Source organism: Tachypleus tridentatus, chromosome 13 (genome assembly GCF_004210375.1).
Source record: "Tachypleus tridentatus isolate NWPU-2018 chromosome 13, ASM421037v1, whole genome shotgun sequence".
NCBI lineage: Eukaryota > Metazoa > Arthropoda > Merostomata > Xiphosura > Limulidae > Tachypleus > Tachypleus tridentatus.
In genome coordinates this window covers 96,286,076-96,306,401 of record NC_134837.1, presented here as the reverse complement: position 1 = coordinate 96,306,401, position 20,326 = coordinate 96,286,076, and the positions used below count along the sequence as shown (strand labels likewise).

The 20,326-nt window shown below is 32.5% G+C and overlaps 1 protein-coding gene across 1 annotated transcript in view; it reads left to right on the top strand.

Annotated features, from left to right (window-relative positions):
• Nucleotides 1-10,547: 10,547 nt before the first annotated feature.
• The window catches only part of LOC143239326 (homeobox protein engrailed-like), a 31,032-nt gene continuing 21,253 nt past the window's right edge, over nucleotides 10,548-20,326 (top strand). Inside the window, exon 1 of the mRNA XM_076480296.1 lies at nucleotides 10,548-11,275. Within this exon, the coding sequence (XP_076336411.1) occupies nucleotides 10,852-11,275 (424 nt within the window). The 5' untranslated portion in view covers nucleotides 10,548-10,851. The remainder of the gene's footprint in view (nucleotides 11,276-20,326) is intronic.

The following is a 20,326-nucleotide window of genomic DNA, read 5'->3' as shown; positions in this document are numbered from 1 at the left end:
CTGTTCGCTTTCCAAACATTCCGGTGTGATCCTTTTATAAGAGTGCAGTGTGATTCTTTGGTTGTAGAACAATACACTGTGATTATTCTGTGCATTACAGAATATTGTCATTGTATACTTACAATAATACTGCGTGACCTTTCTATATATTCACAGAACACTGTAATGTGATCCTTTTATACACTAATAAAATACTATAGGGCGGAGGTTGCTAAACTGTGGTCCTTGAATAGTGCTAAAGGGAGTCCACAGACTTTCAGAGTAACGAATTAAATAAAATGCTAAGACATTATAAAACTAATATAGTAATACAAAAAATACCAAATTAACAATTGTAATTAACATAAATTACACTGCACAACAAAGTTTTGCTTCTTGAACACTGTTGGGTGTTCCTTATAGATCTTTGGCTGCTGTTCACGAAAATCACATCCAAATTTGCCCATCACGTACCGTTTTATCGAAATCGTCAGTTTCACCAGGATATTACTACAATGGAAAAACGATGTCAGGGCAACTGAAATCCGTCAATGCTTGCTGACCACTGTTAGACACTGCAACGTGATGCACCGGACATTGAATACAAACGAAAATCAGGAGCAAAACACTTTTAATTATGTTGAAGTTAATAGCGTATTTAGAAACATAAACGCAATTAAATACGTTATTGCCATTATTAAACGTTATTCTCAGAGTTTCTACGTGATGAAGCAAAACCAAAACTATATTTGTGCATACCCACCAGGTACCTGTCACAATCAGCAAAAACTTTTCAAAAAAATTGTTGTGCAGTGTTATCTAAATTCGCTGTGCATCTGGCACCATTGCCTGTCTTATAAAAAAAACAAAACAGGACAGTTAATTTCCAGTTGTATTGACGCATATATAATCAAAGTATAGAAATAAGATAAACTTGGAGCCCGGACCTTCGTTTGAAACTATCAGTTATTGACCAAGAAATTCGCAAGACTGTTTAAGCAAAGCTGTATGATCGTTCACATTAAAGTAAGTCGTAAGATTAAAAAAAACAAGAACTTTTTCCATATTTCAACCTCTTTTCATTGTTCGTTTCTTAAAATTAGAATCAAACTGTAAAAGTAGTAAAATACGCATGTGATTCACAAGTACTTACGATAAAAACTATTTTTTTACGGGAGGGTCCGCCAATACAGTACAGAAGTTGAAGGGGTCCGCTGGTTGTCAAAGTTTGGGAACCACTGCTATAGGGTGATCATTTCCTATACTTGTACAGCACTATAGCATGATTCTTCTGTGTATTTACAGAACGATATATCCTTATGCATACTCACGAAACACCGTGTTTTGGCTATGCGCGTAGAATAGTGTAAGATAAATAAGGACGCCAGCACAGAACAATATACTGGTATGTTACATGACTTTTAGTTTAATCATATACAGTGTTTTCACGGATAACTAGTAGCTGGTATAATATAATCTGGAATGTTATTACAGAAATCTTCTTAAAATTTAAAGAGACTTTAAGCGAATTTTTTTATACATAGTTACACTTATCGATTAATCGGTAGACAAGCTGACAAGTAGATATAGATACTTAGGTAATAACTTCAGTTATATATTTTTCTTCTTAGCTTAAGGACTATTAATTAATTAAAATATAAGATACCCTGAAATACCTCGGTGGAAATTAATTTTCTCCTCTTCTCCCACGTACATTCTTTTCTCGAATATGCCCCAGGATAAACAATATCTATGAAACTTTGACTTTTAATGCTTTCCTCAGAGCGACGTTATGTTTGGAGTTACAAATACTCCATGATTAAAACATATACAACTATTTAAAGCTCAGTAAAAGTCGCCATAGGAAAACCACGTTCAGGAGAAAAGGTCAATTGTACCGTAAAGAACAACTTTACTTTTATGGAAGTTTATTTACGAGAACTGTTATGAGTTATTCTTTGTGATGTTCTTTATGTAGGGATCCTATCTGCATGCGGTTAACCATGGCTCAGGATATCACGATAGTCGCAATCTAGATCACAAACACGCTTGTCGAATGAAAGAAGCCTATATCCTTCGCATAAAAACAATACAACTTGTCTTAATATACTTTTCTCGTGACGTCAGTGCCTGACCATATGGGAAGTTACTAACGCCAGCGACTACACTAACTACTTGAAATATACGATAATTGTGTGTATTTCAAAAAAGGTTTGAGTTACGAAAACGTTAAGGCTTTGTTTGATTATTACATGCCATGTATTCATGAGATAAAATTGTATTGTATATGCAGGAAAATTTTAAAGAAAGGTTTAACTTTATATTTTGTTCCATTTGTTCTAATTAGTTGCTGTAATAAGAAGGTTAAACAAAGAAAGGGTAATGATTATTGGAATGGTAAAACAATGGGCGTGTGGTTTAGGAACATTTAACAAAGTTCAGCATTTGTAAGAAATTTGTCCTTATACTTCAATGTAAAAGATGGCGCTGCTGTTGTGTTGAACGTAGGTTGAGTTCGTTCTGTTCGAGGAAATGCAAACTTTGCTACATATAAAGTGATATAAAATTTATTTCATCATACATCTTTTTCACACATTTTTTGGTTCGTGTAATTTTGTACAAGATTGTGCATCGTGGAAGTGTCAGAACTAATGCTGAATAGTTACAGACACTGTGTAGTGTTGTAGTGTTAGCTGACTCATATTTAAATTATCCAAACATATTTTTATATGTACATTTATTAATAAAACAAACGCGACAAACTTATTTATTACAGCTTATGATAAATAAATATTTGACAAATACGAAAATTGATCAAAAAGGTGGTCACAGAGCTGATGACTGTTTCACATCGCTGTAGTGTGGAGTGCAAGGGGGTGAGTTCATGGTGCCACACTTCGATTAAAGCTTCCTGCAGTTTCAGGATGCTTCTCGGTTTTTCCTTTTACACTTTGTTATTCATTACCATATAAAAGTTTCGATATCGTTGTGATATGAGCTGTTGTCTAGTTATTGTAATGTCTTGATCTTCTCCCTTAGAAGATAGTCCTGAAGCCATGAAATGAAACGTAGGATGTCTTTTCAATACACGTAGAGTGAAATTTTCTCTTTATTTCACGTCTATCGCACTCAGTACATAAATACTGCCAAAATGTTTAGTCTTGTGTTGTGGAGCAGTGTTATCCTGGAAAATACACTGGTTAGCTCCACCGAAGCGATCCAGAATTACTGGCTTTAACCAAGACTCGAGGATCTGGATGATTTTATCGGTACTATAGCGCCTTTCATAAAATGTGTGTGCCCCACACTCTGGCTAGTGATGTATCCCCTTGTCACATGACTCTGTAACCCTGAACGTGCATCACAGTTGCAACTAAACACGTCTTATAAAGTACTTTTCATCAGACCCGCGCAGGTTGAGCTTTGTCTGAAAAGATCACCTTGCTCCACATCGTTTCAGTCCAGCCAACATCTTGTTTTGGTCGATGGAGCTTCATATTATTGGTGAAGAGGGTTTATTGTGTTGTTTTTTTTTCTTGACAGTACTGCTGGGAACCGCAAAAATCAGATTGGGTCAGACGACGCACGCTTCTTGACTTTTCAAGTCACTATACATTAATTTAAACAAGATGGAAATTTGATATCAAATTGCTGTATTTTATCATCAAATAACTGGTGATTATGTACATGAAAACATAAACAGAAAAAAAATCACTTAGTCTCAAGATCATACCCATATTACAGCCAACTGAAAACTACAATTTTACTGTAAAATAACTTTTAGTCAAAACCAGTTAATTGGAACTGGGTGTTTTTGTATCAATTGGAAATTTTAACTTCTTATTTCAAATACTCCTTCATGGACGTATCAACAAAAATTTATCATAAATAAAACTTTTGTTTTAACGAATATTAATGATGTGTACATTCACTTCAGTTTATTACACAGATAATTTTATTAAATAATAAAATTCTTTAAGAAACTACTGAATATTATTGATGTTAACGTCTTATGAGCCAGCTTTAACTATCTTCTCAACTTCAAAGTTATACACTGTTTTGAGTTTCAATGTTGAATATATTACAAAAACACTAATAATTACGTAATAAATAATTTTCTTAACTTAGACAAGTTTGTTTTCACGATTAAGTATATCTGTTTTTCCATGAAGGAAATATCAAACCGGTTCATTTTCTTACACTTACCTACAATCTCTCCTTACAAATACCTAAAATTTAAAATAGAATTTGTAAATAAGTGTAAGACATCTCTATGTAAACTTATTTCCCTCCAAACTGGACAGGCTTTGACTCGTTTTGTCGAGAATCTAAATTTCAGGAACATTTCCATGAAACGCACTTTCCTGTATTCGATATTACCTTTATCGATTCTGATATTATTACAGGTTTTAATAGAGTCTATCTTGTTTGTCTTAATATAAGCAAGATCATATATTTTTAAAACCGACTCACTATCTATGGATCTAGATATTGAAGTTTATTTCTCACGCTAGCATTATGTTTTAGTTTCCATATTAAAATAAGTTTCTTGCTAAATTTGTTAAAACGATATTTTGGCAATACTTTAAAGCAAGAAAAAAAATAATCAGAAAAGAGTCATAAACTTTATTGTTTAGTCTAACAATATAAATAGAAAAAATGGGAATTTAAAAAGACTGCAAATATAGATCATAAAAAGTAAGAAAACAAGACTGGAGATACTTTAGACATTATTTACTGAAACTACAAACCCTTTGTTTGGCTCAATGCTGTTACTTAGAATTATATGTGACGAAGTCAAAATAAATATTTATAATTTAAGTAAAAAATGTCTACAGTATCTCCGGCCTTGTTTATTTACTTACTTTACGAGTCCTATTTGCAGGATTTTAAAATTCCTAATTTTTTATTTGTTCTGTTTGCTAACTTTCCCATGCTTAACTATGGGCAAAGGTTTAATCGATGTATGATAAATGGTTAAGTTGAAAAGGGGACTAGGTATCGTCAAAACATTCCAAAGCTAAATTGAATCAAAGATTATATTTTCAAGCCTACAACTAGGGACTAAAACAGAGTAAACAATATAGACTGAAAATAGTGTCTACATTATTTTCTCAAGGAACAAATTCTTATTTTGACTCCATGTCTACTGTACTTATCGATTTTAGTATATTATATTAGAACTTTAGTGAGATTCCTGGACAAACCCTATTATGAATCACGATAGTGGTTCATGATGATAGTTAACCTTATACATTTTAATGATAATAAACATAGCTAATAGCTAATTGGAACGGTTCATGTTGATTTACTGTCGCTATGGACTGTTTGATCGTATTCTTCGAGATATAAAATGTTAAGCTGCATCCGAAGATTGCTATAGAAACTTATTTGAGAATATATTAAACATTTATAGTTTGCCTTCCGCCAGTACAGCGGTAAGTCTATGGATTTACAACGCTAAAATCAGGGGTTCGATTTCCCTCGGTGGGCTCAGCAGATAGCTCATGTGGCTTTGCTATAAGAAAAACACACACACACAATTTATAGTTTATGTGTGACTAAACTGTCTATAAAATAATGCATAACAACAGGCTAATATATGTTTACACTAAGGCACAACTCCCACTAAACGTGTATCAAATTTAATCAGTAGAAAAGCTGCCTTTTCAAATAAAATGTATACTCTACAACAACGCTTTAAATAAACCGGTGCCTTTTAAAGTAATTACTCTATAAATGTGTATAATAAAATTCAATATTATGTGTATTGATGTTTTTCACTCCTTCACTTCAATCATAATACAGGGGTTGGCTTCCTAAAGATACCGATTGCATAGTGTACAAAACACTGCGTATCCACATACTACAGTCATCTAACGCTTATCTATTATTGAACGGTAATTCCTGTTTTACCCTGTTCTTGTGCTTTAAAAAGAAATAGTGGTTATTTCTAAAAAGGCTAATTTCAAGAGGTAACGATAACATCCTTTACACTAGAATTAGGTAAATTATAGGAAAAACAAATAAACTTTTCAATACACTTACGACGTTCACAATACCCTATTTAGCATTCTACAGAAAGTTTGGGTCTACTATGTTGAGCTATTTCTATTTTAGACTGGTAAAAGAATAATAAAAATAATTACATACTGGTTGTTTTAAGCTGATTTTCTTTTCATCCCAAGTCTAACATGTATGTTTTTTGTGTGAAATTTTATATGTGAATAGCCTTAACAATCAACAGTTCATATTTTAATGTGTTGTTTGAACAAAATCTTTACTGTTCAAGCTGATTTTTGCCCGAACGTTCTATTAGGGTTTAAGGTTTTATTCAATTCCTTCCGATCGATCTCTATTATGAACCACTATAATGATTTGCAATGTCCTTAATGTTGCAGCAGTTCGCAGTGAAATTTGGCTACAGCGTGTCCAAAAATTGTTTCATAGAGCAGTATGACAAAGTAAAGATATGCACCTAAACGTTGGTATGTTTATTGATCTTTTTAACAACTGAAGTGATAGTTGTAGCTGCATCACATAATATTATCACTCAAACTATTCTTTAGAAGCAAGTTTGTTCTTTCAAACTATGTTCTTACGCGTTATTTAATGGAAACTGAAACATGATAGCTTGCTTTGTTCGGTGGAGTACGAACTGGTCTCTTTTCTTAGGTATGACCGACTGTTCAACTCAGACAGGAGATAATAAATATAAGATACGTTGTACTTGTCAAACCCTTCGCCAAGTCGCAGATGATTAGACTTCCTAATTCGAAGTTGTCTTTATTCCACTTCTCAAATTAATCTGGTTATTTCTTTCCCCTGGTTGTCACTTTGTATTGTTAGGTCTAGCTTGATTTCGTCTGACTGGTCGGGTATGCAAGACAGACAGTACGTTTACTGTGCAGAGACGTTTTGTCTCAGAACAGAGCACTAGATATCTGGTATGTCTTGACATGTAACATATACTTAAAAGCACGTACATTTTAAATTTTGGTTGTCTTCGTAAATTAGAAAAATATTCTTTATCTTAAATATCACAGTCTTAACAATATAACAAGCTATCACCAGTGCGTTTTAAATCTTAAATTAACCAGTTTATTTTATGTTTTACTTGGAAATGCAACCCCCCATTTAAAATAAAGCTATGGTAATTAAGTCCTTGACTCATATAGACCTATCTTATTGGACAGTTAGCAAAATAGTAAACAGGGTCACAAAGTAAGAGTTACAAGTTTCAGGGTCACAAAGTAGAAGTTACAAGTTTCAAGCCACACTTCGAAACCTGCAACTGCTTGACAAAAAGATGACGGAAGAGCCTGGAATCAGAGAACCTAACCAGGCCACACATCTGTCAAATCTCCTAATGGAAACCTGGAATCAGAGAACCTCACCAGGCCACACATCTGTCAAATCTCCTAATGGAAAATGTTCAAATGATTTTTCGTGTCTATAATTCACTTACTTGTTGTTTGTTATTAAGTACAAAGATACATAAAGGGCTATTTGTGCTCTACCAACCAGGCGTATCAAAACCCGATTTCTAGCGGTAAAATTCCGCAGACACGCCGCTGTGCCACTGGAGGATGGAGGCAGTTTGCTTAAAAACAGCCTTGTAAGTCAAAGATTATGTAAAATGTGATGAATGTTTGTCACGATGTGTGACTTAACATTCGTCTTGTCATCTTTCTCTGTTACAATAGTAACTGCAGTGTCGATCCATCACAATGAGCACGGTTGATCATGGAGAAAGTAGTTCAAAGGGCAGCTCGAGTCTAACACATCACTTTTATAGTGCGACTAATCTTGAATATTAGTTCAGGAAATGAGCACACAATTTGATTAATTAGTTACTAGAATTTACATCTTAAGTCTTGGTAATAGCCTTCAATTACTCCTGTAATATCTTGAGACTTGGTAATAGCCTTCAACTACTGCTGTAACATCTTGAGACCTGGTAATATCCTTCAAGTACTGTGTAACATCTTTGAGTCTTGGTAATAGTCTTCAAATACTGCTGTAGTTAATTTCAAATACATAAAAATGCAATACAGTTTTCATTCTATATATGATTTATCTAATGATACTATCACAAAACTGACTGAATCTCTTTACTAAGATGCCATGCCACGACAAATTAGCCAACATTTCATGACTTTTAAGCTTTAGATAACATTTCAATTTATTATTAATTAGAACCTCTTATACACCATACATTACCAGAGTTTCTAGTTTATATAATATTTATAAGTCTTCAAAGAAAAATAATAACCTTATGATAATTTAAGTAAAGACATAATTTCACTTAGTACAGTAAACAATAAATTAACCTTATATTCATTTAGTTCTCTCTTCATGCTGAAAGTCTCCTATGAGAGAGGTCAAATTGTCTGTTAACAATTACATGCAACTCTTTAACGGTCTAGAACATGAAGGTAACAAAACTAAGCCAATTTTAACTCAGTTATAATGCTTTCAATAATTTTTACTTGTTAACCTTCAAGGAGGAGATTCAGTTTAGTAGGGAAAACATTAAATCTTACCAGTGGTCCAACTATAAAAGATGCCTCCCCAGCATGAAAAGTAACTGGGCCCCGTACGTTTACTTCCACTTAAATTGTGGTTGTGATTCTGGTTTGTTCCAGCCCCCTACGCAATTGTGGGGGATAATTAAGTCACTATATACCACTAACTTTTAGGCCAGCTTAACAACCTGAAGCCTTCGACTCGTAATCCGAGGGTCGCGGGTTCGAATCACCGTCACACCAAACATGCTCACCCTTTCAGCCGTGATTGTGTTATATTGTGACGGTCAATCCCACTATTCGTTGGTAAAAGAGTTGGCGGTGGGTGGTGATGACTAGCTGCCTTCCCTCTATTCTTATACTGCTAAATAAGGATGGCTAGCACAGATAGCCCTCGTGTAGCTTTGTACGAAAGTAAAAAAAGAAACTGAACGTTGTCTTTGATCCCCCAGCTATCACTATCGCCATTATTTAACTAATTAAATAAAAGCTTATTTTTATATAATTTTTAGAGTAAGGGCTATTTCAAATGAAACAGCTCTTCATAATTTTCAAATTTAAGTAAACAATTCGAAATATACGCGGACAAACACCACCTATCATATCATCTTGTAATAGGAGTAATTACATAAAGCTTTAGCAGACAAATCATTTCAAGGCTAGAATTATTTCTTATTTCAAATCAAATATAACAGTAGCATTTTATAGAGCTGGTACTTTTTATGATGAAACTAAAGTGTTTCACCTTATAAGTAAAAAAATTTTAAATTAAAATAAACTCTTTTAGTTTACTAACTACAAGGATTTTCTATATTTCAATTACTTTGTTTGATCTGACAAAAGACATTTATTTTTCGTAAAAAATGAAGGAGGTTGGTGGAAGAGGTTTACTTTTAATAATGTGTTAAAATGTTTGATATAACGAAATGTATTCATTCTTATAGGGAAACTAAATATTGTTTTAACGTCACTGTAGGATAAGAAAACCTTAAATATGAACTTGATTCTACAGTAGAATAACAAAACCTTAAATATAAACTTGGTTCTCCAGTCTGTAAGCATTATTATTATTATTATTTTAACATCAAATTAAAGTGTTGAAATTTACGAAAGATATGTGTTCGTAAATCTTCAAGACAAACGTCTGGTCTGAAAAAAAATCATTCACAAATAACATACCTTTTCTTTCAAGTTGCTGTAATCATAACACATTTTATACTGAAATGTCATTAACATTTAAAACCAATTTCAGAATGAAGTAACTTTTACTCCTAAAATCTGTTCGTTGCTTTCTAATGTTTCGTTTCATCTATATTCTAAGAACTTATGAGTGAAGGTAATATTGCAACTACACTACAACTCTCGACGAGGCCTTTCGCTCAATATCAGAGCTCATAAGGCCAACTGATATACAAGAAATATAGTAGTGGTCTAGTCGCTATTCGTATCACCCAGAAGAGCTTTCAATATTTAAGTTTCTGGTGCATAATGAGTATTTATTTAAATATATTCTATAACAGGTGAGAAATACTTCACAACGTTAATAAAACTTCCAGTATTGCGTACAATATGCATATATAATAATATAATAGAAATATATTTAAACAGTGTTTCAAAATAAAATTTGAATTTCGGTAAAAGTTTCTAAATGACTTAAAATAGCACTTGATTTAAAACAAATGCCATTTGAGTTGAAAAGGGATCAGTCAAGATTCTAGCGATTTTATAAGTATTAGAATTTTCAGAAACTAGTTGATGATACGTATAGTAATACTATTGTTTGTTATTTCCTTTCATTTCCAAATTTTGACTGTAATAACAGAAGGATCTGGGATTATCACATTATTACAAAAATTAATTAATCATACGAGGAGTCCTTTGCTTCAAACATGATTATGCCTCTTGACTAACAAGTTAATAACGAGAACCAACACCAAAGCTAAAGCGCAGTAAGCTGAAAGCTGTCTTCATTTTGATTGGTCAGTGTAAGTCGGCCTTCGCGCGCAGAGGCGGACTCTTAGTTTTAAGATTCAAGCAGCCCACTACAAAATCTATCTTTAGTGACTCTTGGATATAAAATGCACTCATCGTTCTACTGCATTCCTTATAAATACACTGGCCGACAGTTCTGACCTTAGGATCATATGATACGTGACACTTCTGTGCCTGCTAAACGTTTCTGTCATTTCTCTCCACCAGTATTTGATCTAAGCCGCTTCACCGTGTCTTGACGGCTGGGGGTCGGCTACTGTCAACTGTTTTGCTTGTAACGTTTTAAACAAGACGTGCAGAGAATTAAGTTCGAATATAAGTTAGTTGGACGTAAGATAGCAGCGCGGTAGAAATGGCACTGGATACTAATCATCCCCATTCCAGTCCTATGCCGCATGAGCTGACAAAGAACACTGATAAATACGATGGAAAAAATGATTTGCATTCCGCCAGTCCTAGTAAATTTTCTTCTCATGATAACAACTATATATTAATGCCATCCGCAGGTACTGTGAAGTCGTTGAAATTTTCCATTGAAAATATTTTATCTCCAGACTTTGGTAGGGGATCCAAAGAACGACGTAACACCTCTATTGATACCCCTTCTTCGGCCAGACCGAAGAGAGTGGTTATCATATCTCAAGGACCACTAACCAAACATGTAGAGACGACTGTACCCACCTTTCCAACACCAAAAAAGAGGACCAGTATTGATGGTACCTCACTCTGGCCAGCATGGGTCTTCTGTACCCGGTACTCAGACAGACCGTCTTCAGGTGAGTTTCATATCTAAACTGTTGTATATGTGTGTGCGCGTAAGTAAATAGTTAGTCTCTGCGTGATAGAAGTGAAAATTGTTAACAAAACCTTTGAATCACGTTAACACCTTCTGTTACGATATCTGAAGAAAAAATTAAAGAAACATGGCTTCACTTCAGTAGTGTTTACGTACTTCAATGACATTGAAGATTTGCGGACTCGCGTACTTATATTCACACTGATGTGAGATTACTTATTAATGGTTATTAGACCCAGTAGAAGACGCTCCTGTTTCGTAATTGCAAGCAACTATTAAAATCTTTTGTCGTCTTTGTGCAAGAACATTCAATGTAAAAAAAGAAATGTTTTTGATTAACTCTAGCAATATTGTTTTATAATCACACTCATACAGATTCATATATAAAATTAAAATATTTCGAATATTTCCTTAAACAGTCATTGGATTTGAAACGATTTAGTCATTGCGAATAAAATTTATTTTTTTGTTTGTTTTGAATTTTCGAGCAAAGCTATACGAAAACTATCTGCGCTAGCCGTCCCTATTTTAGCGGTGTAAGACCAGAGGGAAGGTAACTAGTTATTACTACCCACTGCCAACTCTTGGGCTACTCTTTTACCGACAAATAGTGGGATTAGCCGTAACTTATAACGCCGACACGACTGAAAGAGTGAACCCGCGACCTCAGATTACGAGTCGATCGCTCTAACCACATGCCCATGCCGGGCCGAAATATATTTACACTGATATTTGGAGCGGTAATATTTCAACAGAAAGGTCCATCAGAGTGAAACTAGTAAAATTCAATATATTTACTGAGAGAGTTAATTCATTCTGTGTTAAAATATTGTGGCCTTAATGCATGAAAATTAACACAATTTTTTATATTTTTTATATTCTATGGTGTCGTGTTTTAAAAATTTTTTATTTATTTTTTGTAGGTGAGGTAGCTTTTATACCTTAGATTTTGTCGTTCGTATTTATTAATAGAATAGAGTAGGTCATAACGAACCTTCTACTAAAGGAAAATGAAACTACAAGTCACAATAGGATTAAGCTGTAATAGTTAAATAAGTGTCACGATAGAAATGTTCAAAGTGTCCAAACCACAACATTTATTAAGCTGAGGTCGCTAAATCAGTGTTACGATAGAAATGTTCAAAGTGTCCAAACCACAAGCCACAACATTTATTAAGCTGTGGTCGCTGAATCAGTGTAACGATAGAAATGTTCAAAGTGTCCTTTACGTTATCATTACACGATGAACATCTTTAAAACGTCCCATATACTACAATAGAAATAGTATTTTTACTATTTGTATCGTGACATTAGTTAGGGTCTAGCTTATAAATGCAATATGTATTAATGAGATACTATTAGTGGAAACAAATTTCAGAACTTTTTACAGTGAAAGTCAGTCCATGACGTAAAGGTTTTGGCATCTTTCGTACATCACACTAACCAGATTTATAACACGACAGAACTGTTAACAAAGATACATGTGTTAAGTTACCTGTGTTGTACAACCTATAATTCAGAGACACCACCTCTTCGGAAACACGTTTAGCCTGTTTCGTCTTCTAGCATATACTTGACAAAGTTTCTGAAAATTTTTAACAAAATGTATGCTGTAGTTAAATATCTTACTGCTTCTTCTTGTATTGCTTTTAATATCCAAATACCTTGTTGTAGTACTGCCGTGTTTATTAATTATTGTGCTGTAAAGCAAATAAATATCTATTGCGACCATGAGCTCGAGCTTAAAGCTCCCGCACGCTCAAGACAACATGTTAAAAGACGGTTACAATAAATTTAATAATATACCTGACTGTGGTATATATATTGAGGTATACTTCTACACTGCCTAACTTATCGTTGGCTTGCAGAAAAAATGTCTGGGGATAATTTGCTTATCTCTTGTGAGGTTAATGCTGGTAAATGTAACGTTGCAAAACACTAGTTCCTATAATAGTGTTTAAACTTTCAAAAAAGTTCACATTGTATTTAAAAAAGTCGTTTTCGTCTTCTCGTCATTTATCATACTGTTATGGAGAAATATATATTTTGAAAAATATAAACTTTAAGGGTAAATTATCTACACTTTGTATTTCTATTTACAAGTTTAATGACGAAAATAATTCAAAGGGGTGCAACTAACGTTTAGATGTGTTTTCACTGTGGATATTGCTGTAACTTAACAGTGTACCTTGTAGGATTCGATCCCTAGTCAAATGTGGTGAGAAATAGGTTTAAGGTTACTTGAGTAGTAAAATGTGTTTCTTATTAGTGGTAGGTAATTAGCATAGAAAATGCTAATTCGAAATGTGTAACTAACGTTTGGATGTGTTTTCATTGTGGATATTGTTGTAACTCAACAGTTGTACCTTGGAGGACTCGATCTCTACTGAAAAGAAGTGAGAAATATGTTTGAGGTTACTTGGGTAATAAAAGATGTCTATTAGTGGTAGCTAATCAGTTTATAAAATTGCTAATTTTTTCTCATCTCAAGAGAAACAGCTGTTTCATGAATACCACAAAGTACATGCAGAAATGATGTATGTATAATACATAGTTTTCATCACAGAAAACATGTACAGTTGTAAAACTCTTTCATAAAACTTTAAAATCAAAACAAGAAATAAGCTGGTATTTAAGATGACTATGATGTCGACATTTATGATTAAGTTGTCAAGCATTGAGGTCATATTTAACCTTAGGAACAGCACTTATCGTCAAGAATATCTATAGTCCACTGTTTAAATGACCTCAAAAGATGCTAGTTTCATACTCTATTTTTTGGAATATAATAATTTGCTCATTTAACTGGTTAAGTATTAATGTCATTTAATTTAAAACAAAAAAGTCTAGAGAAGTGAAAATATACCATACTTCAGGTTCTTTTCATCTTCTTTCTTCTGGTACAAAAATCCTAAAGCAAGACAGTCTATGTACATCGTCTGACAGTTTCCAGTTATCATACATGGAATTACGGTAATAGAGGTGTTCGACTGGAGTGATGGATGTTAACACACAGACACACATATTTAATGGATCATCTGTACAGTAAGAACTTTATCTTATACATATGTTATAAATCTCAGAACAATTACGGTTTTCGTACTTACTGTCAGCAGGAACACGTTTAAATTCTAAAAGTTATTAAAAACAAGAAATGTGTTTAAATGGCGTGAAAGTACTCCATATCCATTTCTTCTTCCAGATTTTACATTAGTTTGTGTTCACCATACTACAGTGTGCGAATGTGCAACTACTGTGGAAAATGGCCATCATTATGGCGTGGTAAGAACACACATCTTTCACTTTATTTCACTTTATGTCCCTCGCTGGATCGATTTCCCTCGGTGGGCTCAACAGATAGCCCAATGTGACTCTACTATAAGAAAAACACACACACTTACACTTTATACTTATAAATTCCCATAAAACATAAGAAATATACCACCTACTATATTGTTTTATGTACAATTTTATAATTGTTAAGCTACAATAAAAAGGTTAAGTTCTTTTTTTTAAGTGTTAATAATGAAGTTTAAGTGTGTTGTTCTTTCCTTTAATGTTTTATTGTATTTTATGGCGGAATAAAACCATTCGATATTAATTCTTGCATTAATATATTTATTTTAGGTATGAATAATTGTATAATATCACAAATCTAACAATGTCCAAGAAGTTATGAATGTATGACAAATAGTCCGTGCAATACATGTTGCAACATTATAATTTAGTGGGGAATATCCATATATTTGAAACCTGAAATAATTGCTTTTATAAAAAAAATGCTAATACTACTAAATTTTCCTAATATCAATACTTAACAATTTTGATTCAATGTCTAACAAGGAAGTATTTTTAATGTGTAGAATATCGAGGCAAATATTACCAATATAATTACTAATTTGTAAATTATTAACACTGATTAGTAGACTAGTAGTATTAATACCAATTAGTAGATCTATATATATTGTTAATATTATTAACAACAAGGTTTGATTTTCTACTTTTATACATACATCAATAAATTGATTTATAAACGAATTCACCACCATTATCAAATCATTAAGCGGTATAGTTTTAAATAATCTACTGAAATCGTATGTTTGAAATGCATTTGATTTTGTGCTATATTTAATTTTTCAAGGTTTTGAAAAAGATTCATTATTTTTAACTATCCAACAATTATATTTTGTTATATTTTAATAAATATCTTTTTCAGTAATTTACTTAATAAAACCACAGATTGTTTTGTTTGTTTATTTGTTTGTTTTTTTGAATTTCGCGCAAAGCTACCGAGGGCTATCTGCGCTAGCCGTCCCTAATTTAGCAGTGTAAGACCAGAGGAAAGGCAGCTAGACATCACCACCCACCGCCAACTCTTGGGCTACTCTTTTACCAATGAATAGTGAGATTGACCGTAACATTATAACGCCCCCATGCCTGAAAGGGCGAGCATGTTTGGTGCGACCGGGATTCGAACCCGCGACCCTCGGATTACGAGTCGAACGTCTTAACACGCTTGACCATGCCGGGCCCCCACAGATTGTTTCAGAATAATTTTCACCGAACTAGAAATTTGATGGAAGATTCATTACTCTTATTATTATTTTTAACAGAAAACTAAATATAATTAAGTATGTATGTAGTTTTCACACACGCACTCATTTTTCCAGTGTACACAAATTTGATTTTTACGCTTGCTTTGTGAAAATTATTTCATTGTACACGTTAATATAGTAACCAATTCTGGTATTAACTTTAAATACGTTTCTCTATAAACTCTAGAGCTCAGAAATATCCGAAAACATGTCCATATTAAACTTCATTTCTAAGATTTTGTTTTAAAGAGTAATGATTATAATAAAACATTTTTTTTAATATTTGCTTAGGCATGCAAGTATAATTGTTCTATAGAAGAAAGATATTTACAGTAAACTGGTTTCAGTTTTAACCATTTAACCTGTTATAACATAGAACATTAGTTTGCTGTTAACAGATTAAAACTGTACAACTACAGTAAATGCTAGGCTTAGATTTAAAGTTTGTGTCAACTAGTTTTAAGAAAATATAAGTCTTACAACCCTATAAAATATAGTACTTTCTTTTTATAAGCCTTACAACATCATAAAATATATTGCTTATCTTTGATAAGCCTAACAATGTTATAAAGGATATTACGTTAATAAGCCTAACAACTTTATATAGGATATTACTTTGACAAGCCTAACAACGTTATAAAGGATATTACTTTGATAAGCCTAACAACGTTATAAAGGTTTTTACTTTGATAAGCCTAACAACTTTATGAAGGACATGTGCATGCTTGCCGATTTATAAAACATCAAGATAACATACTAATTTTCTTTACATGCAATTATCAATTAATTGATTACTATTATTAAAAAGTTCCTACTGCTTACATTAATGTTATATTACGTCTTTCCTGCTACTTTTAGGTTATATATAAATTAAATAGTACCTACGGAACATGTTGATTTCCTTTCAGCAATAAACAAGAGCTATACACGTTCGAGAACTGAGGTTATTTATAGATAATGCCTGCCAACCATTTTGATAATGGTGTATTAATACTAATTTATATTTAGATTCATATAGAATTTAAGAGATTTATTTGACTGATGTATTTAAACAATAACGTCAACCTTGCAGTTTATTCTGTCACCATAACTTTGTATTTATTTCATTAATTTTTTTGAATCACCAGCGTGTGTATATATATATATATATACACCTAAAGGGTTGACCAGTGATATATGATAAGCTATTTTACCTGGATATGCGCTCATGATCTGCGGTAATGAAGATGGAAGGAGGGGAGTTAAGAAATATAATTAATGATCACCTGATTATCGTAACTCATACATAACGCATCAGTGATGAGAAAGCGTTTCTAAGACAACATTTGTAAACAAGTCTTCTTTAGTCCCTTACCGGCCGAAGTTACGATATTGTGTAGAACACAGTTTAAACTGTATCTACAAACTTCCTACACGTTTCGAATATTCAACACTATAAAATCTTATTTGGTATAAAAATACAATTACATCCTGAAGAAAGTATTTCGGAAGTATATATATACATAATTTTAAAGGAAAACGAAATGAGAGGTAAGCCGAATGTATTCTAGTTGTGTTGAAAATGAAGTCCCAAAACTTTCAGTTAGATTATGTTATACACGTGTTTCAGAGTGAGATATAGTTCTATTTATGTAAGTTTGATCAGGAGTTTATATAACGAAAGTAAAATATCGTATTCCTGATGATTATGTAGTAAGATTTGTACGTGTGTGTTTTCTTATAGCATAGCCACATCAGGCTCTCTGCTGAGTCTACCAAGAGTAATCGAACCGCTGATTTTAGCGTTCTGATCGGCAGACTTACCACTGTACCAGCGGGAAACAGTAATATGTCGACACATGTGGAGTATATGAAGCTCTTCCCGGTCTCACAGTAACTTATTTCATCGTTATACATCAAATTTTCATGTAAAATAATTTCATTATATTTTGAGACTGGAGACAATCTCTTTGTTAAATATTTATTCTAGGCTGTTAAATGATGGATTTAGGTTTTCATTTTTAATCTGGGTTTTATGAGGCTAAGATTGCTAACTATCTTTCCAAAATAGGTAAAAGAAACGTACAAACCCTTAACAAAAATACCACAAACTCTCAGTAAGTCTTCTACTTTGTTTTATATAATAAACAAGAAGTTATGATGAATTTCTGAAAGGGTTTAATTTCCATCCTTTCTCACTAAACAGTGCCGTCCATTTTAGTTCTCGTGTCTTCTTATCTAAGTGATATGTAGAAAGGTTATACTTGTGGGTTTTGTCCGTGACTTTTCGCTCTATAAAGACTGTAAAGTTTAGAGTGCTCTTTAATCACTGATAAAGATATTATAATAAAGCTCAGTTTTTGCCCGTCCTGAAAATGTGCGAGCACCTTACTATATAAGTGAATATACGCGCGCAATTAGTTCCAAAAAATATAAAGAAACGATGGATGTAAATATACTTTACTAGACATTTTGTACAACAACGTACTGATAGCATATTACAATTTTTTTTGTAAAGACTAATGTTTGGTCGTACAGCAACATTGTAAGTTTATCCAACGATAGTTTTAAGAATGGTATAATTTATCCATAACTAAATTAAAATGAAAACATACACAAGCTAAAGTGTTAATTTATCTTTATATCCAATAAAAGTCGTACTTGATAACGACTTAATTAATACTAGTTTGATCAGAAAGGTTTTAAGGGTTTCTGCTAGCATATTTATTATTTGGTAAATTTCCTTCCTGTATTTGTGGAATAACAGGGTGTTGAACTAACGGAATAAATAATTTATTCATTGGCACAAAGTCCCGTTTTTATTAATCTAACTATCCATTTAAACGCCCTCTACCTGGCTATTGTACATTTATTATGGTGCCGTGTGCGTGGAAGTCACTAATGTCTTTTACAATACACATAACTTATCTAATATAGTTCGTAATATAGCCTCATTCCTTTTCACTGATTTACTGATATTATAGCCTGAATGTTTTGTTTTTCTTTCTTATTTTATAGATCTTATCATTTCTAGAAGTATTTAAGGGACATCTTCCAAATTTAGCAAGTGTAAATGCAGCTCTTTGAATACGTCGAAAATATCTAATGGAAATTGAAACATTATAACCAATATTATTAGACATAATATGTAGATATCAACAGTTATGAATAATACCTGTACTTTACTGTACATTTCTGATGTGGAGATGATAAAACTATTACGTTGTAGAAATTATTTGCTCTATTTTAACACTTTTCATAATCACATTTCAATATTAAATCAAGTTCAGAAACTTAGCTATTTCGTTTGCTTTTATACTGACACAATAGAACTGTTTCTTGTAAAGCAGCTTAAAAATGGATATAGAATAGTCGGACTGGGCAAACAACACCCCAAGTTTTGGAATTTCAACGACTTTTTTGTTTGTAGTACGATAAGAAGTAAACTCATCATGTTAGCTGGCGTAACTTTCTCGTTTCTTTTTAAAATTAGCACAGTTCGGTTTGGAAGTACCACATTCATTCGAAAGAATGTTTTCTTTTTGTGGAGATGGAACTGAAACTAGACACTTTCTTCTCATTCAAAGAAATAAGCAATTTCTGTTGAAAATTATTTATATTTTCTGGAAGGAAATTCTGAGACATAAAAGTATATTACATCTTCTTCGTTTTTATTTCAGTAATAAAGAGAAGATTTTGTAATTTGTGTTTATGACTATAGCTTTTCGTTTACTAGGAACAAACTGGACAGGTGGTTTTGTAATGTTTTTCTGTGTTTTTAGAAAGTGAAATAATTCATTGATATTTTGTATTAAGAAAGACATTTCCTGTTATTTTTTTATTCTAGATTTGTTTTTCTTTATTACCTTCAACAGTAATCAATATCCCTAAAAATCACAGGAGGTCCATACAAACACACATTTATATATCTTACTTATAAGGCACTATTGTATTTTTATAAGCGTAATTTCATTTTTTGTAAGCCATCTTTTGTAATTTAAATTTGTACATTTTGTACAAAATTACACATTAAGTGTTGTAGAACATTATTATATACTTACATATATATGTCTACAATACTGTGCAATACGTTACTTGTTCATAGACGATTAAAATCAGCACTATAAAACAAAAATGAAGTTAATACAAACCAGAAAAAATATAAAATTGAAACTAAAAATTATGCCTCTATTATTATTCCTTGTTGACGTCATTAAGTCATAAAGGATAATGCTTGTTGTCATAGCACCCAAATACGTTGTGGATATTCAATCTATCAGGAAAATCCAAACGCCGATATATCAGGTTGTGCCTGATAGATTAAATATCCACAACGTATTTAAGTGCTATGACAACAAACATTACTCTTTGTGACTTAATGAAGACAATAAGGAACGGAAACATAATTTTATTATATTGTTTCTGGTTTATATATATATATATATGGCAGAGGATTT